Raw genomic sequence first — 27,510 nt, forward strand, 5'->3', positions numbered from 1 at the left:
TCGTTTTCGGCGAAATGTGGGGTAAATATTTTATAATACATGATAGAAAAAGCATTCGTTTCGAAACACACATTACGATATCATCAAAATTAAGCAAAAATTTACTATATTTATTGTTTGTTATCGAATGGCAACATCTAACGCAATTCGGCCTCAGTTTTTTTTTTCATTTCGAAAGATCATTCATATAAAAGAATGTCTACCGTTTTATTTCTTTCATAAAATATAAAAATGTTCGTCTTATGTTCTAGAATAATTTTAGAAAATTAAAAATAGATCACATCAATTAGTGTATTCAATTTGAAATTTTTATAAAAAACTCATATCTAAAAGTGCATTTGCCATCTATCACCCTCCCACATAGTTTTCTTTGCTTTTCGTGAACGCATGAGTTTCTTTTAAATTATAAAAGAATAAATTATTTAATTTTTGTTGTTAATATGACCCCTCTCATCGTAAATTTAACCGCCGCTTTCAAAAAGATATTAATCGTTTATTTTGGGTTTATTAGAAACATTTTCCATACAAAATTCCTTTAATTCAACAACTTTAAAAAGCATAAACGAATATGGGGCCAGAGTCTAAAACATTATTATTTAACAAACATTAAAAAATATATCACTTTCTTTAACTATACAATATTGTTAACAAAAGTCATGCCCTCGTCGTTCCATAACAAAATCACTTTCACTTGCAAATTAGTAAAAGTATTATTTATAATTTAAATAGCGTTAAATATTTGTCACTGCACAAAATGCTAAACCTATTGGTCCCTATTCTGCATTTCAATTCGAATCGAAATTTTCTCCGTTTGGCAACTTTGGTATTCTGCATTTCGATTCGACTCTCCGCCACAACTTAAAAAAACGTAGGTACGATCGTAACGCAGAATACAGACGTTCGTAAAGCATTGAAACGAAATGGAATTGTTTTTTGTTGGAATACCTTTTTTCGATTGTTGCGTAACTGAATCCGTAAACGTAATTGAAATGCAGAATAGGGATGATTAACTAAAATTTAACGATTTTTTTTGGTTGTGCTAACACTAAACTTTTATTGATCGTGTATAATCTGAGTGATAATTGTAATTTGTAGAGTGGGATCAGATGGAGTCAGGCATTTCATCCACCACTTTAAAGCCATGCTGGCCGTAAACTTGGAAAGTGTAGAACAAAATCGCTCAAACATTTGCCATTATTGTATGAAAAGTTATAGTCAAGACATCTAACTCGGAAGACTAATTAATGTAAATATCTGCAAAAACTACTTTTTAATAGCAACTGTACGAAATATTCTTTCAAGCTCCGGCTAACCAAATTGTTGATTCTAATCATACATGGGAGTAGTTAATTATATCGACTAATTAATTGACGATTTCATTAGCATTAAATTGAAAAAAATTATAATTATTTTTTTTTCATTAGCATTATTTTGTCTAATGGTAATGGTTTTTAATGAAACGATTTCATTAGTAATTATTTAAAAATAAATTTTCATTACCATTATTCAATGGATTTTAAAAAATTTCGAACATTAGTTCGAATTTCGAAGTTAATTTCGAATATCCGAACATTATAATGTATTGTCATTAGGTGAAATCATGTATGCCAAATTTCAGCACATTCGGACTAGAAGAACTAGTTTTAACAGCTTTAAAAATTTTTCGAACACGAGTTCGAATTTTCGAAAAATTTTTTTTAGGTTTTATGACACAGAGATTAATTTAAAAACATAAAAAAATTTTCGAAAATAACTTCGAATTTTCGAACTTAATTTCGAATATTCGAACATATTATTGTATTGTCATCAGATGTACTTATGACTGCAAAATTTCAGCCAATTTGGGCTACGGGAACTGGTTTTAAAAGCTTTCAAATCTCGAATCTTCGAAAAATTTTCCTTAATATATTTTTCAACAATTATAAATACTAATTAAATTCGTTTTTGAAAATTCATTATCAAATTCATTACCATTATCAAAAAAAGTTATAATGAAAAAAATATAATTTTCATTAAATGGTACTTAAAATATTTTTCATTACAATTTTTTCTATAAATGGTAATGAAATTTTAATGCTTAATGAAAAATTCCCATGTATGATTCTAATGTATTGCATCAAAACAAATGTCCATACAAAAAAATTGTACTTCTCCGACCAAAATTAGCGATTTTAAAAAACATTTAAATATTAAAGATAAAAAGTTCAATTTATCCATTTTTATATACGCCATTGTCATCTATCACAACAACTGATAGGTTTTACTATTAAAGAATTTGTTTATTTACTACAAATAAATCGCGTTGATAGAAACAAACTTTTCAATTTAAATAGTTTTTTGCTTCTCCTATAAAATTTTAAAAAAATGTTTTAGGTGACGATAAACTGATCAATAGATTAGTCAATAGACTAGTTTATAAATGAGTTGAATTGTTAAAGTCCATAGACTTGTTATAAAACTAGGCAATAAACTAGTCCATAGTATAGTTAAGATACTTGTTACTATATGTATACTAGTCCCTGGTACAGATTGTAGTCTACTGACTAGCCAACAGACTAGTGCATAGAAAATTAAATATAATTAGCCCAAAGAGTAGTCAATTGCATAGTCATGAGAGTAGTCCATAGACTTATACATATTATAGTCAATAGCCTACTCCATATATAAGTTAATAAACTCATAGAATAGTCTATACCATAGCTCAGAGACTAGTAAATTGAATAGTCAAGTGTACTAGTTCATAATATAGTTAAAAGGCTAGTTAATAGTGCATAGATTACTCAATTGTCAAGACTAGTGCATATAGTATAAAAATAAGACTAGTCAATTGAATAGTCATTAGACTAGTCAATTGAATAGTCATTAGACTAGTCTATTGCATAGCTCAGAGACTAGTAAATTCAATAGTCAAGTGTACTTGTCCATAATATAGTTTAAAGGCTAGTTAGTAGTCCATAGACTACTCAATAGGCAAGACTATTGTCATAGAATAGTGCATAGCCAATATGTTAAGGCATAGAAAAGTAAGACTTGTCAATTGAATAGTCATTAGACTAGTCTATAGTATAGTTCAGATTCTAGTCCATAGTCTAGACGATTCCATAAAATTGTCAATAGACTAATTCTTAAACTAGTCAATAGATTAGTATATAATCTAGTAAAAATTTTAATATGTAAATAGTTTAAAGCATAGACTAGACTATAGAATACACTCTAGACTATACTATAGAATTGATTCTAGACTAGAATTTAAATTAGACTATGGACTAGACTATATACTAAACTATAGATTAGACTTTAACTAGACTAAAGACTATACTATAGAATTGACTCAAGACTAGAATGGACTATAAACTATACTATATACTAGATTATAGACTAGACCAAGACTATAAAATTAACTCTTAACTAGATTATAAACTAGACATTAGACTAGACTCATGGCATAATAAAGTAAAGTGACTGCGATAAAGCAGCTGATTATTTTTTTATTTTTGTGTAAAGTATGCTTAATGTCAAAAGTTGTTATTGTTTACATGTTAATAATGTTATTTGTTTACATTTCCTATGTCATTTTTGACATTAGTCTGATTCTAGTACAAAAACAAAATACATGTTGTTTTTGTATTGTTGTAGTGATGCAGTCACCTTTCAAAGTGTGCCTTGACTAGACTATAGACTAGACCATATACTAGACTGTAGACTATAATATAGAATTGACTCTAGACTAAACTATAGATTAGACTATGTACTAGAATATAGACTAGACTATTGACAAGACTATAAATTAGACTATACTATAGAATCAACTCTTGACTAGACTATAAACAAGACTATACTATAGAATTGACTCTAGACGAGACTATAAACTGGACTATAGGTTAGTCTATAGACTAGACTATATACTAGATTATAGACTAGACTATATACTAGACTATAGACTAGATTATAGAATATACTCATAGGTCTATAAGCTTAAAATATCGCAAATTTTTCGGAAAATATTATAAGTTCTCTATTTATATGTGAACATTGAATGTATTTAAAATAATTTTCCGCTAATCATTAAAACGAATTTTCTCGTTGTCAGATTTGACGGGAAAAACGTCAAATTGCCAACACTGGTAGTTAAGCCCATGATATATCGGTTAAACCGATAAAATGTTTTCTTTTCGCTATAAATGCACACAATCCGTGATGTTTAATACTTTGGGAACCCCTGATCTTTAGTACAGCATTGAAATTTAAAGTAAATATTCAAATATATTATTAACTCTGTTTATTTCATTACATTACATAAAAAAAAACTTATTAAACGAAAAACAAAATAATTGTTTACACATATTGTCCAGGTTATCGTATTATAGGGTAGTCTCAAATGATGTCTCACATATAATATACATTTTTGACAAAACCAATTCTCTGGGGGGAGACATTTAAAACGGCGCCATATAAGAAGCATGTTTAACTTTAACCCCCATAAAAACGGGAGCAAAAGGAAATCATGTTCAAGAAATGCAGAAGCCTAGAGAAGAATTCAATAATGCCTACGCTGATGAGAAAAAAAGAAATTTAAATTGTATTAATATCGGTTGTATAAAGGAAATTATCAGAATGAAGCAAAAAAAGCCAGGGGCAGTTAGACATTTCAGCGTTTTTTTGTTTTTTGGTAATTTATATTTATTTATTATGTATAATTATTGTTTTTTAAGGGGGTTTGAATATAACGCCAAAAGCAAGAAAGTATATATTTTGTTTGTGGGTAAATTTTTTTTATTAATACTTAAACAAGAGAACAAAACAAAAAAAAAAAGTAGATAATAAACAATTAAAAGGAGGGTTTAATAAAATAATAAAAATGTATACAGTAGTAGTATTATATTAAAGATTTTTATTAATTCATTTACTTTAACGAAAAAAAAACAGCAGCAACAGTTAAATTAAAATAACAATTAAAAAACAAATCTTTAGGCAAAAAAAAATTTAACAAAATTTTTATTTTTGAAAAAAAGGAAAACATTAAAGAAGCACTTTTTTCATTAGTTTAGGAAAATAAATTAAAATATAATAGAATTTAATAAAGAGAAACAAAAAAGCTGTGTTATTAAAGCCTATTTTTATATAATGATTTTCTCAGATTTTACAAGATGTTATAGAATTTTAATTTCCAACGTTTTTTTTTTTAATTTTTTACTATTAAACATTTAGATAATTTATTTAAAAAAACTGTTGATTAAAAACAAAATTACCAAAAAAAAAAAAAGAAATTTAGTGAGTTGTACACTAAACGACAAAGTTTTACTTTAATTAGACAACAATTTAGGGAGTTTTAAAAGCATGCTTTAGAAAGAGAAGAAGTTTTAAACCCACACACACACACATTAGTTAGATGTTTTTCTTTTGGGTTAAGAGAATGAAATTTATAGATTTTTCATGTTTACTTTAAGAAACTCTACATTTTAAATAGAGAAATTTCCATTACATTTTAAACAAAAATTTCCATAAATAAAACATAAAGGATGCTGTATCCTAAAGTTATAACACAAGAAATCTATCAGGAGAAAAATATTATAGAATTTGTTGTTGTTTTTAAAAGATATTTTAACTAGTTTTTTTGGCAGTTTGTCTTCTTTTTTTGTTGTTGTTGTTATTTTTAAATAAAGCTTTACACATAGTTTAACAAAAACATAACACAGCTTAGCTTTTAAAGGTTTTAGAAAGAAAAACAAAACTTAAAAATATTTAACAAAATTTTAAATTTAAAAATGTGAAAAAAAAGAGTAAATGAAAAAAGTACCACTTTTACCCTACAAATACTTTGTTGTTTTTAACATTTTACATAAAATTTTAAAGGATATTTTTTTGTCTTTTTTCGTTTTCTTTTTTTGTACAGGAATGTTTAAATGTAGTTTAATTATTGATTAATTTTTGTTTTATATGTTTTAACATAGTAGGTAGTTTAGTTAGTAGTTTTATCCTTTTTTTTTTTTTGTTTTATAGTATAAGTAAATATGTTTAAATATGTATAACTTGTTTTGTTTTAATAATATTTTATGTTTAAACTATTATCTTGTGTTTGCAGAAAACAAAACTTAATTAAACAGTGTTTTCCTTTTTCTTTTTGTATAATGAGTTCATTTAACTATTTTAAACATTCACAAAATATCTAAAATAAATTAGTTTAAAAAAGTAAACCAAACAATAGTTATGATTATTTCAGAACATGCTCTTAATATTTAAACGCAAACTGTTGCAAGAGTATGTTAATAATTATTTGGTTTTATGGGGAATCAGGAGGAGTTGATTAGTTCGTTAATGGTTTCTTTTGCTTTTTTCTTTGCATTTTTCTTTGTTATTTGTTGCTGTTGTTGTTATTATTAATTATTTTGTTTGCATTTTCTTTTTTATCTAATTATTATTATAATGATTATTTTTTGTTGTAAGCTAAATAAATTTATGCACACAAGTAGAAGAAAGAAAATAAATGAAAAATTAAGATACTTAATCGGCAAATTTACGATTGACGTTACGACCGAAGAGGGCATTACGTATTTCGGGCACCAATTGCTGTGAAATCAATTCCAAGCGGGATTCCAAAGTGTTGGGAACCTAGAAAAGACGAATTGAAAAGAAAATGTTTGTATTAAAAGAAAAGTTAAAAATAACAAATAGAGAAAATTTTCGATTAAAAACTTTACACTACGTATCTATAGCCTAGACTATAGATCAGTCCATAGTCTGGATTATAAATCAATCTATAGTCAGGACTATGAATCAATCTATAGTCTGAAATATAGATCGGTCTATAGTCTGGTTTACAGATCAATTTACGGTATAGACTATTGATCAGTCTGTAACCTCAATCAATCTATATTCTGGACTTACGATCAGTCTATAGCTTGAACTATAGATCAATTTGCAGTCAAGACTATTGATCAGTCTATTTGGACTAGACATCAGTATAATCTGGACTACGGATAGACTATAGTCTGGAATAAAGTCTATAGTCGGATTATAGATCAGTCTGTAGTATAATCTGGATTATAGACCTAACTATAGTTTATAGTCTGGACTATAGATCAGTCTATAATCTGAACTATAGATTAGTCTGTAGTCTGGAAAACATATCTCTCTCTATAATCTGGGCTACAGATCAGTCTATAATCTGTACTGAACTACATATCAGTCTATAGTGTCAATTATAGACTAGTTTATAGTTTTTAATCTGAACTGTAGATCAGTATATCCGTCTGTATTATAAACTATATAACTGTCTATAATCTACACTATAGACCTGCTTGAAATATTAAATTAATTTAAAAGAATTTTTACTATAACACATTTCTTTTCCATTCCCAACTCACCTTAACACGACCATTTAAAGCAATCAACTCAACACCACCACATGTATCGGCAGGCAAATAGTTATCGGTATCAATGGTAACATTAACATCTTGATTAAGTTGTTGCCTATACAAATCAATGGCGACGGGTAAGGCTTCATTGACAAGACCAACATCAACTTGACGGCAGCGTAAAATAACAGTGGGTTCCATGGTCTGGTACAAAGCTTGCAAGATCAATTTCTGCAAAACAACTTTGTATTCTGCGGGATTTTTGGTGACCTCACCCAAGCGACGACGGGCATCTTCCAAAACACTGGCAACATGATCTTCACGAATTTTAAGGACCTTTAAGAAGGAAAATAAATGAGAGGCATTACAATTTTTTTCATTGTTTATGTTTAAGTATTAAATCATACCTTCAAACGAGCTTGATTGAGCATGTTCGACGATTGAATTTTCTTTTGTAATTCAACTTGTTTCTCTTTCTTTTCGTAGTATTCCATGATCTTGAGACGTTGTTGTTGTACCAAACGTCCCTTCTCAATGTTGAATTCTTCTTCGGCTTTAGCATCGATTTCTTCAGCCTTTTCATTGGCCTCTTGTTCGATGAAAGCCATCATATGTTTGATCTGAGTTTTTAAGAGAAAATAGACAAAAAAATGTATTAATAGTTTTTTTTATACGAAATAATTGTAAAAAGCAATTTTACTTGTTATAAACTATTAGTTATAGTTAAACTGATACGATATTCTACCGATTAAAACAAAATGTATTATTTTAGAATGTAAGTTTTAATAGCTTTAAAAGCTTAAGCGTCGATTAAAGTAGATTTTTTCAAATACATACTTTATTTGATTATATTATGTAAAAACGTGGTTCGGTATAAAACTTTATTTTATATAAAAGTTTAAAAAATGATTAGAGTTTTAATTTGAAAATGAGATAAATACAAGTGCAAAAAAATTATTCAAACATAAGCTGACAAAATATTAATTTCAATTAAAATGTAAATTTGAATCTGGTAAATTTGAATCTGAATTTTTACCGTTTAACCGGTAGATATACTGCCGGTTAAAATAATTTTTGTATAAACAGTCAATTTATCGTTAGGATAAAAAATAATTAGATGTTCAGATAATGGGGGCAAGTATTTAAATAATCTTCTAAAATCTTCACTGCGGTTTAAGCAAACCTTGTAATGATCGGGTTATTTCGTATCATTTATTACCATAAATAGTAGCAGTCCATATTGACATGTTGGGTCCATGTATTGTCCACTTATAAACAATTTTTGGGGAGATCATTTGTATTTGTAATTCGTGTTTGTTTTAATAAAACATAACATAACAAATTTCATTAAATAATCTTAAAATGTGGTACTTTTCAATCGATTACAAAATGAACAGGGAAGAAAGGATTTAAACTTTAAGGTAAAACCTACATTGCTATGCTACACAAACATCAGCTCCCCCTACCCCTACAGACGGTGTGGCGAGCATAATTCTTTTACTATTAAACATACTGTGATTAAATTATATAATTTCAATTAAAATGCCCAACGAACATCATAAACTTAAAGACGAAAGAGAATAATGATTGTTGACATAGTTTAAGTTTCTTTTCTAAGCATTTTATATGCGAAGTTTCACAAAACATCAATCAACCACCCACCACCCCTTACACAGAAAAAAATTCCCCTCCTTAAAAAATTTCTATGCTTTTAATACACACAATAAATGCATACATATGTGTGATAACACGACAGAAAGAGACAAATAACTGTTAAGAGTAAAAACAAACATACACATAATCTATAACTGTCTTGCTCTTACTAATGAGAGCAACCTTCAACAAAACCAAGTCACATGACTGCTACCCTCTTTTTTTTTCTGTTGTTTCTTTTATTTTTTCTTTTTCATAAACGCAGAAAAAATATTGCAAATATGCAAAGGAATTTTGTTTTCATCAGCAAAAAGGAATTCTAATAAGAATTTAAACCCCCTATAAAAATAAATTTAAGTAATAAAATTAACTAAAATATTTGTTTTGCTTTTGTAAGCAATTAACAAAACAAATAATAATAAAAAAACAACTAAAGAGACACATACATATTCACATGACATATCCCATGACTTTTGGGGCATTAACTACTTAATACGCCATCTTGTAGATATATTTTTCATCAATGAATGAATTATTACTTTTACAACATGAGAAAGAACTCCTTTCGTTTATAGCATGTAATTTCTTTTGGTTTTTTCCATACTTTTTTTCAATTATTACAAGCTTTTTTTTCTTGTCCTCTTACCTGTTTCTGTACATCAGCATCGCTTAAAGCCATTTTGCTGTTTTTTCTTCTTGCTTAACTGCTACACACAAATCAAAGTTATATATTTAATAATTAAAGCCGCGTTCACACGTTTCCTGTAAAATTTGTAAAAATTTATTAGTTTTATTGCACTTTTTATTATAAATTTCTATTGAATTTTCTTTTTTTTTTTTTTGCTGAACTATTATACAAAATTGTCGATATTCACTTGCAGAAATTTGTAGATGTGTGCGCCCACTTCAAGTTACGTTGGAATTGTACAAAAAATATCTGACTTTTACTATTTGCTATCATATGATTGGCAGTTGAAAAATATCCCATCATGTGAAGGGAATTTTTTTTTTTGGCTGTTTAGTTGGTAGTTCTGAAAAATGCAACTCTGTTGCTAAAAAGCAACACTGTTGATGTGGAGAGTAGTGGAGTTGCCAGCCTTATCTTGAATTAACGGTAATTTATTAATATTACTTGAGATTTTTTACACATTTTCGTAATAAATGCACAATTTTTGAGAAAAAACTCCTTTTGAGAAAACTGTAAATGAAAGTCGAAAGAAAGTTGAAAGTTAATATTAAAAGTAGCTCGAAAAGTCGGGTTTTCATTAAACGCAAAGAGTATATATCATAATTTTGAAGACAACAAGAATAAGTCATTAGTTTATGATCGGGAATACCCGGCAAAAAATTGGTTTTAATACAAGTCATTAGTTTATGATCGGGAATACCCGAAAAAATTTGTTTTAATACAGATTTTAAAGTTAGAGATTCTAACGAAAAACTGTTAAAAGCGGTTTTAGTGAAAATACTTCTATAGTTTTATTTAAAAATATTAAAAAATAGTTTATAAACAATATTTTCTATAGTGAAAAGTTTATATTATAAAATACATTTTATAATAAATACCCATAAATCTCATAATTTTAATTAAACATTTAACCAAAATTAGAAATTAAAAGTATTTAGATAAAATATATCTTAGAATTTAAATCATTCCCCATAGATATATATATATACAATAAAAATATATATGTGGCCTTATATACATATATAATATATTCATACATAAAAAAACTCTAAGCCTGTCTTAAAAAATAAACTTAATAATAAATGTTAAATATCTGGATGTTTAATTAAGCGAGATTTTAGTTTTTTTATATGTCTCGAATTGCGTGATTTTTGTTGGATCATCACCGTAGAAGAGGCTCTGTAAGTTGAACTGGAAAAAGACAAAACTTAAAAAATATTAATTTGAAAAGTTGATCAAAAACTTACTTATTTGTATCAGTGGAATCACCATTATCAGTTGGTAGACTAGTTTCCAAGGGGATATTTTTCAATGTCTCCAAATAGTCACGAGCGATTTCAATGTCCTTTTCTAGTTTGTTCACTATTGATATAAATAAATAAATCATAAGAGATTAGAAAATTTAAAAAATATTACTCGCGAAAGAAACCTTTTCTGTTAATATTTCGATTAGAATATTATTCTAGTTTATAATCTAGTCTATAGAGTAGTCTATAGTCTAGTTCATAGTCTAGCCTATAATCTAGTCTATACAAAATTTACATATATTTTCCCAATTATTTACTCACCCTTGTCCTTAAGCATTTCCTCTGAATTACTGCAACATAATTCATTCTTACAGCAACAGCATTTCTGTTCCTTAAACATAACATTTGATTCGGACATTTTCAAATCGCCCTCACGACCACCAACTAAACGTGGCTCGGCCATTGAAATATTCAACATACTTTCCACTTTTTCACGATGATCCGACAATATCATGTCGAGCAAACATCCCGGTAGTAATTGCTCAGCTTGGGCATAGATTTTCTTATGAAGATAGGCCAACTCTCGAAATGAGAGTGTATCGATGCCGCTATGATACAGTTTATGACAAATGACATATAGTTTTGATTTTGTATTGAATAAGCGACAAAAGCAATAACCACATTCGTGTATAAACTCTTCCAGTATTTTGCGTAATTCCTTTTCGAAGCTGCGACCTTGTTGAAGATTAGATTTTAAAGTATCGGATTTTTTATAAACAAAATCATCTAAAGCTGCAGCTTTATGTTGGTCTGAGCTTGGCTGTATAAAAACACCCACTTTCTTTCCGTATTCCTCTAAAGCTGCAGCTTTTGTCTTAGTAGAAATTGATGTTTTAATATCGTCCGGTGGTTGTTCTTGCTTTATTTCGTTACTAGCTTTTTAATATTATCACTATTTCGTAAATTATTTTCGCGATTGTCTGTTTTTGTTTTATTTTGCTTTGTATCTTTTAATGCCTGTTTAGGACTATCTTTGTAGACCCTAACATCGGGGGCTTTATTAATGGCAGTTTTTGTTGAGTCTGTTTTTTCGTCTTTATCATGATATTCCAGGGAATTTTCTGGTTCCTTGTTAAGAGTCTTAGATTTTTTTTCTGCCTTTTCCTCACTATGTAGAGATTTGCCTAATTGATCTGGATTTTTACTTAAACTTGTCTTAGATTTGTCCGTTATTTCCTCACTATGTGGAGATTTGCCAAAATTATGTTGATTTTTACTTAAAGAAGTCTTAGATTTGTTCGTTAATTCCTCAGATTTAACCAATTTATCTGGATTTTTATTTAACGGAGCCTTAAATTTGTCCATGTTTTTCTCATTATCTTTATATTCACTCGGTTTAGCTTGATCTTTGTCCAAAGGAGTCTTAGATTTATTGTCAACTTTCTCCGATTTATGTTTGTCATTTTCCAATTCTTCATTATTACCTTTTTTCGCTTTGCCCTCCGGTTTATTAAGATTATTCTTTAAATTGTCTTTATCATTTTGCAATTGATTATATTCCTTTTCGAGTTTTTTCTTATCGGCCTCTAATTTATTATTTAGATCCTTAAGTTCTTTTAAATCCATTTCACGTACTTTGGCTTCTTCCTGTAGTCTGGCATTATCTATTTGGCATTTCTTAAGTTTAGCCAATTCCTCCTCCAATTGACGGCGCAGATCATCAATTATCTTTTGATCATCTCGCGAGTTTATGGCGCTAACTGCATTTGCCAATTGCTGATTTCTCAACTGTACATCACTGATGTCTCGCACCAAACCCATTGTTCCCTGTAAGTCTCTGCCTATTCTATTGGCTTCTTGGCCATTTTTATTGATTTCTTTATCCAAATGTTCGATTTTATTTAACATATTGACCATTTTGTCTTCACCATCTTTAAGTTTTTCATTTAAATACTGTTTTTCCTGTAAAAGTTTGTTATTTTCCGTTTCTAATTCCTTTAAACGTTTTAGGGCGTCTGCACACATAGTTTCGCACTGGTTACCTTCTTCCATTTCCTTTTTCAGCTCATCCACTTGCTGCTGCAGACGACGCATTTCTCTACAGCATTGTTTGTCATATTCGAACGTTGAGTCATTGGGTGCTGGCTCTAGCCCATAAGCAATCATGGTCTCGTCGTTGAGACAACCTCTTTTCTTTAGTTCTTTCAAAATTTCATCTAATGTGGCACAAGTATAAAATGCCAATTCATCAGTTTGGTTTTTACCTGTTTGAGTTTGATTGTCGTGCAGACATTGTAATTTGACAGATTGTAACTCATTTACTACGTCCTGGAATTCAGAAAGTTAAAGGAGAGATAATAAAAATGCGATTTTTAATTTAAGTTTATTATTTTATTTTGGTAGTTATAACTTTAATATCTCTAGTCTAGTCTAAAGTCTAGTCCAATTCTTCAACAATTGTTTTAATGCAAGCAAACAATTTTATTTACATTGAAATCCCATTTACACTAATTTAAATTTAAACAAAAAACAATAATTTAAACAATTTTCAAAACTAAATGACTTCCCAATATTTAGGCCCTTAACATACCCACATTTGACAGACCTTAGTCATCTAAAGGTTGCAAACGATAGCCACTGTTTTTAAAAGCTTTTGTTTTATACTTATAAGTATAAAGAGAAATGTCAAAATTATATTCAAATATAAATAAGTTTCACTCACCATTAACTGTTTATACTGACAATCGTAGTCATTTAAAGCTAAATCACGTTTAAGAACCTCATTACGCAGACTAGAAACTTCCATGGCCAACATATCGGCTTTTTGAGCTTGACATTTAGCCTTAACCAATTCATTTTTTAAGTCTTCCAGTTCAGCCTATAGTAAGAAAAATAAGAATTTAACTAAAAACACAAAAACATTAAAAAACCCGGTTTGTTTCCTACCTTTAAACATTCTTCTTTAAAACAGGCATTTTGATTTTGATCTTCATAGTATTTTTGCATATTTTGCATTTCTCCCTCCATTTTGCCGATATAATGTGTTTGGTTATTTAAATTACTACTCAATATACCCGCCTTTTCATTGGCCTCTGCAGCTTTTTGTTGCAGTTCCTGAACCTGTTGTTCTAAAGCCTTAAATGATTTACATTTCTCCCTCAAACTATTGCGTTCTTTTATAATGGCTTTAATATTTTCAGCATCTTGTTCACTAATGCTAGGCATTCTATTAGTTTGTTGCTGTTGTTTTAATCTCTGATATTCATCCTCCATTTTCCTTAACATTATACACTCCTTGCGCAATGTATTTATTTCTTTTTGCAAATAACTGATATCATTAGATTTCTCGGGTTGTGTTTGTATACTATCTAAAGTAACACGTCCTGTCAATTTTTCTATTAAACGTTTTAGATAGTTATTTTCAGCCTGCAATATTTCATAGGATTTATTCAGATTTTCCATTTTCTGATAGATTTGCAGCATTTCATTTTCTTCATTCTTATTTAGTTTGCCGGCAGTGGTAAGTTTTTGTATTTTATTGAAGAAATCTTTGGCCGTGTTCGAATCTAATTTGGTGGTTAAAATTTCTCGTATTTTTTTATTCTCTTCTTTGGCTGTTTTGAGTCGTTCATTGGAGACTTCTAATTGTTTTTCGAGAGTAGTTTTTATATTCAAAATTTTTTGATATTCCGCCAAATGGACATTGGCACATTCGAGTAGACTATCGCCACCAGTTAAGTTTCCTAGTTGGGGTAATATGTTCTGGATGTGTGGAAATATTATAATTAGTAAAGTAAATAGCCTGGACTATAATCTAATCTAGTCTATAGTATAGTCAATAGTCTAGTCTATAGTTTAGTTTATAGTCTAGACTATGGACTAGTCTATAGTCGAGTCTATAGTCTAGCCCAGTCTATTGCATAGTCTATAGTCTATTCTATTGCATAGTCTATAGTCTAGTCTATTACATAGTCTATAGTCCAGTCTATAGACTAGTCTATAATCTAGTTTATTCTCTTCTTAGGATGTTTTTAGTCGTTCATTGGAGACTTCTAATTGTTTTTCGAGAGTAGTTTTTATATTCAAAAATTTTTGATATTCCGCCAAATGGGCATTGGCACATTCGAGTAGACTATCGCCACCAGTTAAGTTTCCTAGTTGGGGTAATAGGTTCTGGATGTGTGGAAATATTATAATTAGTAAAGTAAATAGCCTGGACTATAATCTAATCTAGTCTATAGTTTAGTTTATAGTCTAGACTATGGACTAGTCTATAGTCGAGTCTATTGCATAGTCTATAGTCTATTCTATTGCATAGTCTAAAGTCTAGTCTATTGCATAGTCTATAGTCTAGTCTATAGTCCAGTCTATAGACTAGTCTATAATCTAGTTTATTCTCTTCTTTGGCTGTTTTGAGTCGTTCATTGGAGACTTCTAATTGTTTTTCGAGAGTAGTTTTTATATTCAAAATTTTTGGATATTCCGCCAAATGGGCATTGGCACATTCGAGTAGACTATCGCCACCAGTTAAGTTTCCTAGTTGGGGTAATATGTTCTGGATGTGTGGAAATATTATAAATATCCTGGACTATAATCTAATCTAGTCCATAGCATAGTCAATAGTCTATAGTCTAGTCTATAGTTTAGTTTATAGTCTAGTCTATGGACTAGTCTATAGTCTAGCTTAAAGTCTAGTCTATAGTCTAGCCTATAGTCTAGCCTATAGTCTAGCCTATAGTCTAGTCTATTGCATAGTCTAGAGTCTAGTCTATTGCATAGTCTATAGTCTAGTCTATAGTACAGTCTATAGACTAGTCTATAGTCCAGTCTATAGACTAGTCTATAGTCCAGTCTATAGACTAGTCTATAATCTAGTTTATAGTCTAGTCTTTACTGTAGTTTTTACTCTAGTCCTTGGTATAGCATTTAGCCTAGTCTGGACTTTATCTAGTATATTCTGGCTGACCTTTATGTAGTCTATAATAATCTTTGATTGATTTTAAAATATTCTTACATCTTTCGTTCCACCTGCAGAGACATCACCCTGATTACGAGGTCTTGTACTACTACTAGGACCTCTACCAGCACTAACATAATCATGAGACTCATCCCGTCCAACATGAATATCTGAACTACTAAAATCTCCTTCGCCAAAACCCACAGCAGTCTAAAAAGGCAAAATTAAAATATTTAATTTCTTTATTGATTTAAGGCGTCATCCAAAAAAAAAAAAACTCACCGGATATTGACATGTTACCAAATCGCTTAAGAACTTCGATTGTTTCGCTTCATCACTTGCCCATGAACGATCATCTATGGTAGATTCATAACTCTTAAGTTTAACGCAAGCTTTCTTACAGCCCAACTCAGGACTTTCATTCATAAAGGGTACATGAAAAAAATCTTTTTGGGTGGAAAATGCCATGACTTTGGCTTTCTTTTTTAAGGAAAATCTTTCAAAGAACTTGTAATTTGAATAGTTTTACTTTATACAAATAGCAAAATATTTATTAAATCCAGCCAGTAACGAAAATATTTTATTTTTCTTTAAAATCAAAGTTTTTTTAATGCAATTTGAAAAGTTTAAAGGATGAGAAAATTTTTTTAAAGTTTTTTTTTTTTTGTAGATAAATTTAGAAAATGTTGCTTTAATTTTATTTCGAAAAACAAGGTGGAAAATAATTGAAATCAGCAGAGTTGTAATTTATTGTAGTTTATGTTTTACTTAAAACTATTCAAAACCCTGAGCTCTTCTTATGGCTTGATCCTCATCGTTGCTTTGCATTAGTGAAAATCCACAAGGCTGCATGGTCATGCTGGCTGTGCCAGAACTTATAGTTCTTAAAATACTAGAATAATTTGATAATTCAGCTAAAGGAGCATTAACAAGGATCAATTTATTTTTATCGCCTTTGGGTAGGACGTCATTGATAACGGCTCTACGGCGTGCCAAGTCAGATAAAATGCTTGAAGTTCTATCGCTGGGTATGACAATTTGTATGGCCATTATGGGTTCCAAGAGGCGGGTTTCATTTTCGGCTAGAATCTAGAATATGTATTAAAATTAAAGTTTATAGTGAAAGTTTTTTTGTGAAATAAAAGTTTTTAGTGAAGAAAGTTTTTTTTATGAAATTAACTTTTTAATGAAAAAAGCTTTTTTTGTGAAATTAAACATTTTAGTGATAAAATGTTTTATTTGCGAAAAAGCATATTTATTGAAAAAGCTTATTTATCGTGAAAAAATATTTTTTTTAGTAAAAAAAAAAAAAAATTTGTGAAAAACGTCTTTATTTTTAGTGAAAAAGCTTTTTAATAAAACTTTTTTTGTGAAAAAAGCTTTTTTATTGAAAAACTATGTTAGTGCAAAAAAAAAAATTTTTTATGGAAATCATAATTTTTTTAGCGAAAAAAGCTTTATTAATAAAAAATTTAAAACTTACCTTTTGCACACATTGAGCAGCCGCTGCCATTAAAAACGAATCCGCCGTGCCGCGACCAATAGTCACACTATGCAGTCTTATTTGTGTTTCCACTACTTGACCACCAACTTTGGGACCCCTTTCCAATGCCGAAATACAGCCCTTACGTATAACCTGCAAAGTACGCGGCCTTAATGCCTGTAAATTATTTGTAGTCTCTGAAGTTTTATACAGACTAAATAGCTCCTTATTATCTTTCACCAATTCCAAGGTAATAGAAACACTTTGCTTGGAACCGGCTATTTCTTTCTCAATACTAAATGTCTTAACAGCTGGTTCGGCAATAGTTTCTTTATAGGCTATTTGCAAAGGACCCAAATCCACTTCGATTTTATATTCACTTAAAATACGAGATTTTATTATATCCATATGTAATTCACCCATACCGCCTAGAACCGTTTGTCCCGTCACCGTATCATGGGAAACACGCAAACTGGGATCTTCTCGTTGTAACTGTTTTAAGGCTAATTCCATGGCATTTTGATAGGACACACTAGGCGGTTCTATGGAACAGAAATATACAGCATCGGGTATTTGTGGTTCTAAGGAAAATATTTCATTAATTAAATCTGTTTCGATATCTTCTTCCGAAGCAGTTGTTTCAGTGGATTGTTGAGTGCCCAATTGTTTTTTTAAACGTTTTTGGGCATTTTTTAAAGATGTTGTGCTAGTTACCAGCAAATCTCCGGTGACAGTGTGCTAAAAATGTGGAATTTTCTTTAATATATTGCAATTTTCATTGCACTTTTCTTTAATACCTTTAAACCCGAACAAATGGCTACATCTCCTGCCTCTACCGAAGAAATTTCTCTGTATTCATCTGCCAAGGGTTCATAGATTTTACCCACAGTTTCCGCTTGAGCTCTGGTAGAGGTCAAACGCATACTTTTAGTCATATTACCTCTTAAAACACGCACCAAAGTCAAGGGACCTCTTTGTTTGTCGTGAACTATTTTGAAAACTTTGCCCACAAAATCTTTTCTAAGGGAAAGGCATGTATTAATTTATGTAATTTCATTGGAATTTTTATTTTATACATACTCAAAACAATCATAGAGTTGATTACGTTCCTGAGGATGAGGTAAATAATCTACAACAGCATCCATTAACTTTTGTATGCCCACGTTTTTATAGGCCGAACCCAGTAGTACAGGAACAATTTTGTGTTGGCAGGTGGCTTGTCTTAAAGCAGCATAAATCATTTCATTTGTTACCTTATCAAAGCCCTCACTACTGATAACAACATCGGCTAGGTTGTCGTCAATACCGGAGAGTTCATCTATTAGGGCATTACGTTTATCTTGCAGTTCTAATAAAAGACTTTCATCGCTTACAGGTTCTGATTTGTAAATACGTCCCAAACTTTTAGCATCCCAGGTATTGTGTTCCAGACGTATAATATCAAAAACAGCTGGAATTTTAAAATTAAAGGAATTTTTTACAACTAAACTTGTTTCAAACTTAAGTCTAAGCAAACAAAGATCTAACTAATTCTCTTTATATTTCCTAACGTTCTAGCGATTTGTATTTAACTTTGGCGTAACGTTATTATTATATGATTACTAATCTTAACTTACATAAATTTCCCTTATCATCTTTATAAGGATATTGTATACATATTGGCTTGGCATCCAATTTTGCTGACAAATCCTGAACACATTTCTCGAAATCAGCATCAGGACGATCCATTTTATTGATAAAACTTATCTTGGGTAATCGATGTTTTTCCGCCTGAGACCATACAGTTACAGTTTGAGCCTCTACGCCCGCCGTACCATCCAAAACTACAACAACACCATCCACAGCATAAAGAGACTGCTCCACTTCCATGGTAAAATCTATATGACCGGGAGTATCTAATAAATTGAATCTGTAGAAAAACCAAACTACATTTAAAAAATTTCTATTACATATTTTATATAATTATACTTTTTATCCTTCCAAGGAAATGTTACCGCTGAACTACATATTGTTATACCACGTTCCCTTTCCTGTGAGAGATAATCTGTTACTGTATTACCCCTATGGACCTCACCCAAAGATCTTGTTTTGCCCGAATAGAAGAGCATGCGTTCGGTAGTGGTAGTTTTTCCTATAATATAAAAAAATTTTGAATTTGTTCCAAACTTAACAAGTGTTTTTTTTGTTGATTATACAAGAACACAACTTACCGGCATCTATGTGGGCTAATATGCCTATATTACGTATATCCTTACTGCTAAAGTAACGTCTATGATTAATAAAACTTTTTGTATTTGTTCTTAATAATATCGTTCTGAAAACAGTCATATTGATTGTATAATTTTGCTTAAAAAACTATTTTATCATAAATTGTTTAACAATTTTGGTTAAGTGCCTGTTTAATTTTAAACTAGTAGCTGTGTTTAGTTATCATAATAAAATCAGCTGTTTTTTGTTTACATTCATATTTATATTACAAATTCTTACAAGGTTTTAAATTATAAGTGAGACACCATGTAAAGTATCAACTTTAGGTAGGGTTCTATAAATCGACTTTCGAATAATCGAACAATCGACTTTTTGTCGAAAAAAGTCGAAAAGTCGACTATTTTATTCCAAAAATGTCGATAACTCGACTATCGTCTATGAAAAAAGTCGAAAAGTCGACTTTGTAAATAAAAGTCGAAAAAAGTCGAAAAGTCGGAAAGTCGAAAAAAGTCGAAAAGTCGAAAAAAGTCGATAAGTCGAAAAAAGTCGAAGAAAGTCGAAAAGTCGAAAAGTCGGAAAAAGTCGAAAAGTCGAAAATTTTAAAAAAGTGGAAAAGAGGTCAAAAACTCTAAAATAGTCGGAAAAACTCGAAAAAAGTAAAAAATAGTCGAAAAAAGTCGAAAAAAAGTCGAAATAAGTCGAAAATAGTCAAAAAGTCGTAAAAAATCGAAAAGTCGAAAATTCGGAAAAAGTCGAAAAGTTGAAAAAAGTCGGAAAAAGTCGAAAAGTCGAAAAAAGTCGAAAAGTCGAAAAAAGTCGGAAAAAGTCGAAAAGTCGAAAAAAGTCGAAAAAAGTCGGAAAAAGTCGGAAAAAGTCGAAAAGTCGAAAAAAAATCGGAAAAAGTCGAAAAGTCGGAAAAAGTCGACCATTTATAAAATACTAAAAGTCGAAAAGTCTAAAAGTCGACTTTTAAATAAATGAAAAAGGTCGAAAAGTCGAAAAATCGACTTTTCATAAAATGGAAAAAGTCGAAAGGTCGAAAAGTCGACTTTTAACTAAATGCAAAAAGTCGAAAAGTCGACTTTTCGTTTCAACTATAGAACCCTAACTTTAGGTATCCGCCAGCGTACAGTAAAATACAACACTGCTGCTCGAATCGAGTCGCTGCTTTAACTTAAACTTATTTTAAAAAAATCAATGTTTCTTAGATATAAATTACTATTACTTAAAAAATATGAAAAATAAAATAGTTTTACGAAAGCAATTTTATAAATTATAATTTTTTCTGTTTTTATTTCAAAATTAATTCACTTTTTCGATGAAAACATTCAACTTGAATGGATAGCCTCTAGTTGTATTTGCTTATACTAGACGCAGTGTTGTATTAGCAAATCTTGTTCGAAAAAAATACATTTTCGACATGTTTTAAATCAAATCTAGTAGATTAAGTAGATTTGGATTTGTCAAAAATGTATGGCTAATCTACATGATTTACATTAGTTTTGCCCAAATCCACTAGATTTGTTCAAAACACCTCAGTGGAAACATAGCATTACATGTTAAATAATTAATTATTTGCCAGAAAAACGGATTGTATCTCAACCTAAGATAAAATCCAAGGCGATTTCACATAAGGTGGGGGCAGTTCGGCAACAACAACATTTTATATATAGTTTGTTGGTTTGGTTAACGTAGATGTCAAAAAGAAAAAAAGCTATGTATGTCAGAAAAAATAACTAACAACCGTGTCAACTTGCATAAGCAATAATATAAAAATCAGCTGTCGACGGTCAAGTAATTACTTCATATGTATTTCTTTATATAAATTGTTCCCGATATTTTTAGTTACTCACGTTGTCTAACAGTGTTTATATAAAATAGGTATAAAACTATATTTTTCTTAAATAAAATTTGTGAATTCGCCTTGGTATGGAATTTGACAGCTTCGAGATAAATTTACATTAACAAGAAAATAATCAGCTGTTGAAATGTCTTCACCTTATTAGCTGCCCCATGCCCACCACTTTATCCCTACAAGAAATGTATGACCGAAACTAACACATACAAAATGATTTCACTAACACTCTTGCAACATTTTTTTATAAAATTGCTAAAAAAAATAGTTAATGGATAATTCCATCAATAATGACAGTCAAATGACCGGTAAAATGACTGTTAATGTACCCAATGTGTGGTAAAGGGTTTCATTTGCATATGAAAGAGTGAAACAACTACATTTGACTGTACTGTGTTTTAGAGTTATATATTTCGACGTTATAAATTAATTATTTCTGTAAAAGCCAAAGATCAAGAAGCGAAAAATTTCAAAATTTACAAAGTCTATAAATTATTGAAAATAAAGAGAATTATTATAAACAGAATTTAAAAATAGTGCAGGAAGTGGAGCTGAAGATAAACACTTCGGAGTTTAATCAATCTATGGTAACATGATTACTTACTTTTAATTTTTATATATCGATATTTATATGTATTTCTTACAGACAACTTATTTCCACAAATTAAAAGGAGCATCAGCGGATTTAAGATCCTGCGAGGTATGTAAAATGGTGAAATGATTGTTAATTTATGTACATGATTATTATATTAATAAAATTAACAAATATATATTTTATAATAATAATAAATTGTGTTTTATTATAAATTGGTATAGCCGTCACATTTGACGGATATATTCATCACATATGATTAGTCAACAATGACCGATAAATACATCATTTTTAATTTGTTAACTGTGATGGATATATCCATCAAGCATGATTAGTCAATCATGACTAATATTTATGTTATCCTTGGTTAGTAAACAACAAAAGAGTGAGGAGCTCAAATATATGTTTTAAAGTCGATAGAATTCATAAGTGCAAGGGAGAAGAAAAATCACATGTACACAAATGTTTCCATCACTTTTGTCCATTTGCCTTAAGAAACTGATAGAAACTTTGCTTTACGCTGTGATAGAAATAATACATCAGTAGTGCCAGTCAAATGACCTATCAAATGACTGTCACTGTTCTTGTAGGGTATGTGAATTCACCTTAATACATTGTTTGCAAAGTTAATTAATAAAGTAGCATCACTTGAACAGCTGACTATTTTTTTTAAACTAGATAAATGAAGCAAGTTGTCAAAGTTTGTTTTGAAAATTGTTAACATTGTTTCGCCATTTTTAAATTGTGTTTTGCTATTTGTTAAAATTTGTGAAAAGTTGAAAAAGTGAATTAAAAGTGGTTTTAAAGTAGTTTAAAAGTGTAATAAATTGTATAATATATAATAAAATCGTTAATATTTTTAACTTAAAAGTAATATTTTTTATTTATGTTTTGTTCACATTGTTGTTCAAGGAAATTTTATTTTGACACAATCTTAAATTATTCCAAAAACAAAATACATGTGGTTGTTGTAGATGTTGTTGTACAACAAGAGATGTCGCTACTTTATTAATATACTTTGATTGTTTGTTAACTTTTTTTAAATTTTAGCGCTTTAATTTGTTGGCATTACAATTTTTTAATTTAAACACCAGCCATGTCCTTATCGACCAGACCTAGAAGACGAGCTGCTACTAAAGTAACAAGTATTATAGAATTATCAGATAGCGATGAAAATGAGGGAGCATCACCAGAAAAAAGACAACGTACCATAAAGGTAATTGCGAAAGAATCTACCAGAACTCGCGCAGAGAAGGCTTCCTCTTCTAAAGAGAAAAAGGAACCTAAACCACGTAAACCCAGAGGAGATAAAAAATCTAAAGAATCGTCTAAAACTGATGAGAATACACCACCAAATGTTGGCGAAAGTAATGACAAAGATGATGATGCTGACGAGGTACAAGAGATAAGAGATTCACCTGCTAGAGATGTAACAGATGGCCAGTGTTTGGAGCCAGAAGCACTAGATACTAGTTGTGGTTTAAATAATGAAAGTATGTATGACGAACAACCACGTGTTAGTAGACACCAAGGCAGAAATAGTTTTTGGGGTAAGTTTGGTAGTCACTTCCAGTTATCCTGTTTAACATTTTGTTTTCTTTAGCACGCCGCAAGGTGTGGACTATTGATGAACTATTGGCCGAAACTACTAACATTGAGCCGCGTGCTGCCCGTAATATTGTTCAACTGTTCGAAAATGAAAATACTATCCCCTTTATTTGTCGTTATCGTCGCGATTTGGTCGATCACATTGAGCCGGAAAAGTTGCGTGACATTAAGAACAGTTATACGGAAATTGTTAATTTACGTAAAAAAGCGGAGACGATCGTGACACAGCTGGAAAAGGAAAATGTTATCGATGAGGAAATTCGAACGGAAATGTTGTGTGCCAAAACCACTGAGGAATTGGAGTTTTTGGTAAGTTTATCTCTGAATAAACTTTTCGAAAAGTTCTAAACAAATATCTTTACTTATTACTTTTTTATCTTAACTTCAGTATGCACCTTATAAACCAGCCAGCAAAGGTTCATTAGCTGAAAGAGCTAAAGCTTTGGGGTTAGAACAATATGCAGATCGTTTACTCTACGGAGAACTGCCACAAGTTTCTACACGGCAACTAGTAGATCGTAAGAATCCCGATATGGATACGGAAGAAAAAGTTATAACTGGTATATGCCACATTATATCACACAATATAAGTAAACATACTGGAGTTTTGGAAGAATTAAGAAGATTGTATGTTAACATTTAAAAAATCTCTAACATTTTTACTAAAATAACTACATTAATTTACCATTCTAGGCAAAAGGTCCATCGTATAGTTTTAAAAACTTCAAAAGTTAAAACACCCACAGGCAAAGATAAAGATTCATCAACAGCTTCAACTTCCTCACACGGCCACGGTGGTCATGGTAATAATAAAAATGATGCTTCAAAATATGAAACCTATTATGACTATCAAAATGATGTACGCTATATGAAACCACATCAAATTTTGGCCATAAATCGTGCTGAAAAACTTAAATTTCTTTCGGTTAAAATTATTATAGCCGATTATGTGCGCAAGGATATAGAACGTTATGTGCGCGGTATATTTATGGAAGAGGGTGAAAAGTATCCTTTAAGATTTGAAGTTTTCAATAAAGCCTTCGAGGAATGTTATACGAAAAAATGTAAGTGTTGTTTATAAAACTAAAATATGTACTCCTTAATGCTTAATTTTGAATTCCAGTGCAACCCTTAATGACTCGTCAAATTAGATCAGATTTAAATGAATCGGCCAAAAAGGCCTCTATAGATGTTTTTGCCAAAAATCTTAAACAGTTGCTGTTAATGTCTCCTTTAAAGGGAGAACGTATTTTGGGTATAGATCCCGGATTCACGAATGGTTGCAAATATGCCGCCATCTCGGAAACAGCAGATGTTTTGGAAACTGGGGTATTGTATCCACATAAACGTAATACAGATCCCGAAAAGTGGGGTGAAGAATTGGCAAAAATATTATTAAGGCATAAGTAAGTTTTTCAAATAGTTCAGAAGAGTTTTTAATAATTAATTTTTATCCAGGATTAATATCATCGCTTTAGGTAATGGCACAGCTTGTCGTGAAACAGAATTTTGGCTTTCGAAACTTTTTGAATTGGGAATATTAGATTCAGCTAACGTACGCTATAGTATAGTATCCGAACAGGGTGCCTCTATATACTCATGTAGTGAAGTAGCTAAAAAAGAATTTCCTAATATGGATATGAATGAAATAAGTGCTGTATCCATAGCAAGGCGTTTAAATGATCCATTAAGTGAATATGTTAAAATCGAACCACGACACATTGGTGTGGGCATGTATCAGCATGATATAAACGAAAAACAACTGACAGAATCCCTAAATGAAGTGGTATCGGAATGTGTGAGCTATGTGGGTGTTGATATAAATTCGGCCAGCATAACGGTGCTTAAGTAAGTTTAAGTTTTTGTTTGAGGTGGTAAATATGTTATTTATTATCTTTTTGCTCTGTTCCTTAGACACATTGCCGGTTTGACGGAGAAAAAAGCTGAGAAAATTATACAGCATCGTTTGGAAAATGGTTTATTTCGTACACGCAAGGATTTACTGCAAGTTAAATCTATTGGAGAAAAGACTTTTGTACAATGTGCTGGTTTCATTCGCATCGATCCTCGCATTTTGGGATGTACTATATAGAGAATTTGTTGGATTGTACTGGGTGCATCCGAGAGTTATGCATGGCTAAAATGAGTCCATAAATTTATTAGATTTGATTGAACTTACTTTACTTATACTTACTTACTAACTAACTAACTACTAACTAACTAAATACTTACTTACTTACTTACTTACTTAATTTACGTACTTACTTACTTTACTTACTTACTTAATTACTACTTACTTACTTACTTACTTACTTATTCTTACTTATTACGGACGGACGGACGGACGGACGGACGGACGGACGGACGGACGGACGGACGACGGACGACGGACGGACGACGGACGGACGGACGGACGGACGACGGACGGACGGACGGACGGACGGACGGACGGACGGACGGACGGACGGACGGACGGACGACGGACGACGGACGGACGGACGGACGGACGGACGGGACGGACGGACGGACGGACGGACGGACGGACGGACGGACGGACGGACGGACGGACGGACGGACGACGGACGGACGGACGGACGGACGGACGGACGGACGGACGGACGGACGGACGGACGGACGACGGACGGACGGACGGACGGACGACGGACGGAGGACGACGGACGGACGGACGGACACGGACGGACGGACGACGGACACGGACGGACGGACGACGGACGGAACGGAACGGACGGACGGAACGGACGGACGGACGGACGGACGGAGGACGGACGGACGGACGGACGGACGGACGGACGGACGGACGGACGGACGGACGGACGGACGGACGGACGACGGACGGACGGACGGACGGACGGACGGACGGACGGACGGACGGACGGACGGACGGAGACGGACGGACGGACGGACGGACGGACGGACGGACGGACGGACGGACGGACGGACGGACGGACGGACGGACGGACGGACGGACGGACGGACGGACGGACGGAGGACGGACGGACGGAGGACGGACGGACGGACGGACGGACGGACGGACGGACGGACGGACGGACGGACGGACGGACGGACGGACGGACGGACGGACGGACGGACGGACGGACGGACGGACGGACGGACGGACGGGGACGGACGGACGGACGGACGGACGGACGGACGGACGGACGGACGGACTACGGACACGGACGGACGGACGGACGGACGACGGACGGACGGACGGACGGACGGACGGACGGACGGACGACGGACGGACGGACGGACGGACGACGACGGACGACGGACGTACTGACGACGGACGGACGGACTTGACGTACGTACTTACTTACTTACTACTTACGACGGACTTACGACTTACTACTTACTGACGGACTACGACGGACTTACTTACTTACTTACTACTTATACTTACTTACTTACTTACTCTTGAATAATAAACGATTTAAGACTTCTGTCTTTAATTAAATTTTATTTAGAAGTAAAGAACATTTTCTTTCAACAAATTTGATATACAAAATTAATGAACACTAGATTAAATAATAACAAAATTTATAAAGTTATTGAATTAAACAAGTTTACATATTAACAAGTTAAACCCCTTCTCAATAACATAATTTTTTGTTATTCAATTAGACCTAGTGAGTTTCTAAATTTACAAAATTTAATTCTTGATAGTGGTTTAGTAAACACATCTGCTATCATTTCCTCAGTTGAAAGGTATTCATATAAAATTGTTCCATGTGCATAAGATCTCTTGCATAAAAGTATTTGACATCAAATGTTTGATCTTGAATTTATTTCTCAGATTCCAAAATTTTTAAAGTGCTTTGATTATCAACAAACAATTTTGGT

General features: G+C 31.7%; 4 protein-coding genes across 5 annotated transcripts; 1 reads left to right on the forward strand and 3 right to left on the reverse strand.

The window, feature by feature from the left end:
- Positions 1-4,243: 4,243 nt before the first annotated feature.
- On the reverse strand, positions 4,244-9,990 carry LOC119612779 (V-type proton ATPase subunit E). Of its 2 annotated transcripts, XM_037968640.1 has the most exons (6): positions 9,884-9,990; positions 9,655-9,770; positions 7,763-7,975; positions 7,365-7,691; positions 6,506-6,609; positions 4,244-4,547 (listed from the first exon to the last, which is right to left on the reverse strand). In XM_037968640.1, exons 2-6 carry the CDS (start codon positions 9,685-9,687, stop codon positions 4,538-4,540), a joined length of 687 nt encoding a protein of 228 aa, XP_037824568.1. In that variant the 5' UTR covers positions 9,688-9,770; positions 9,884-9,990; the 3' UTR covers positions 4,244-4,537. The 2 variants fall into 2 exon arrangements, with proteins under 2 accessions (XP_037824568.1, XP_037824569.1); XM_037968641.1 differs by lacking the exon at positions 4,244-4,547 and having other exon boundaries at positions 5,119-6,609; positions 9,884-9,951.
- Positions 9,991-10,469: 479 nt separating this feature from the next.
- LOC119612777 (myosin-4-like) lies at positions 10,470-16,576 on the reverse strand. Its single transcript, XM_037968637.1, has 8 exons — positions 16,183-16,576; positions 15,958-16,110; positions 13,890-14,705; positions 13,666-13,821; positions 12,428-13,271; positions 11,265-11,678; positions 10,944-11,058; positions 10,470-10,887 (listed from the first exon to the last, which is right to left on the reverse strand). Exons 1-8 carry the CDS (start codon positions 16,366-16,368, stop codon positions 10,782-10,784), a joined length of 2,790 nt encoding a protein of 929 aa, XP_037824565.1. The 5' UTR covers positions 16,369-16,576; the 3' UTR covers positions 10,470-10,781.
- On the reverse strand, positions 16,519-19,796 carry LOC119612778 (ribosome-releasing factor 2, mitochondrial). The gene is made up of 7 exons (XM_037968638.1): positions 19,594-19,796; positions 19,352-19,514; positions 19,000-19,292; positions 18,464-18,833; positions 18,181-18,403; positions 17,384-18,121; positions 16,519-16,989 (listed from the first exon to the last, which is right to left on the reverse strand). Exons 1-7 carry the CDS (start codon positions 19,709-19,711, stop codon positions 16,675-16,677), a joined length of 2,220 nt encoding a protein of 739 aa, XP_037824566.1. The 5' UTR covers positions 19,712-19,796; the 3' UTR covers positions 16,519-16,674.
- Positions 19,797-23,050: 3,254 nt separating this feature from the next.
- LOC119612780 (S1 RNA-binding domain-containing protein 1) lies at positions 23,051-25,789 on the forward strand. Its single transcript, XM_037968642.1, has 7 exons — positions 23,051-23,588; positions 23,642-23,955; positions 24,035-24,273; positions 24,340-24,710; positions 24,770-25,052; positions 25,105-25,494; positions 25,561-25,789. Exons 1-7 carry the CDS (start codon positions 23,135-23,137, stop codon positions 25,736-25,738), a joined length of 2,229 nt encoding a protein of 742 aa, XP_037824570.1. The 5' UTR covers positions 23,051-23,134; the 3' UTR covers positions 25,739-25,789.
- Positions 25,790-27,510: the final 1,721 nt, after the last annotated feature.

The sequence above is a fragment of the Lucilia sericata genome, unplaced genomic scaffold (genome assembly GCF_015586225.1).
Source record: "Lucilia sericata isolate MDLA Ls3-8-SP2 unplaced genomic scaffold, ASM1558622v1 Contig001830F_arrow, whole genome shotgun sequence".
Lineage (NCBI taxonomy): Eukaryota > Metazoa > Arthropoda > Insecta > Diptera > Calliphoridae > Lucilia > Lucilia sericata.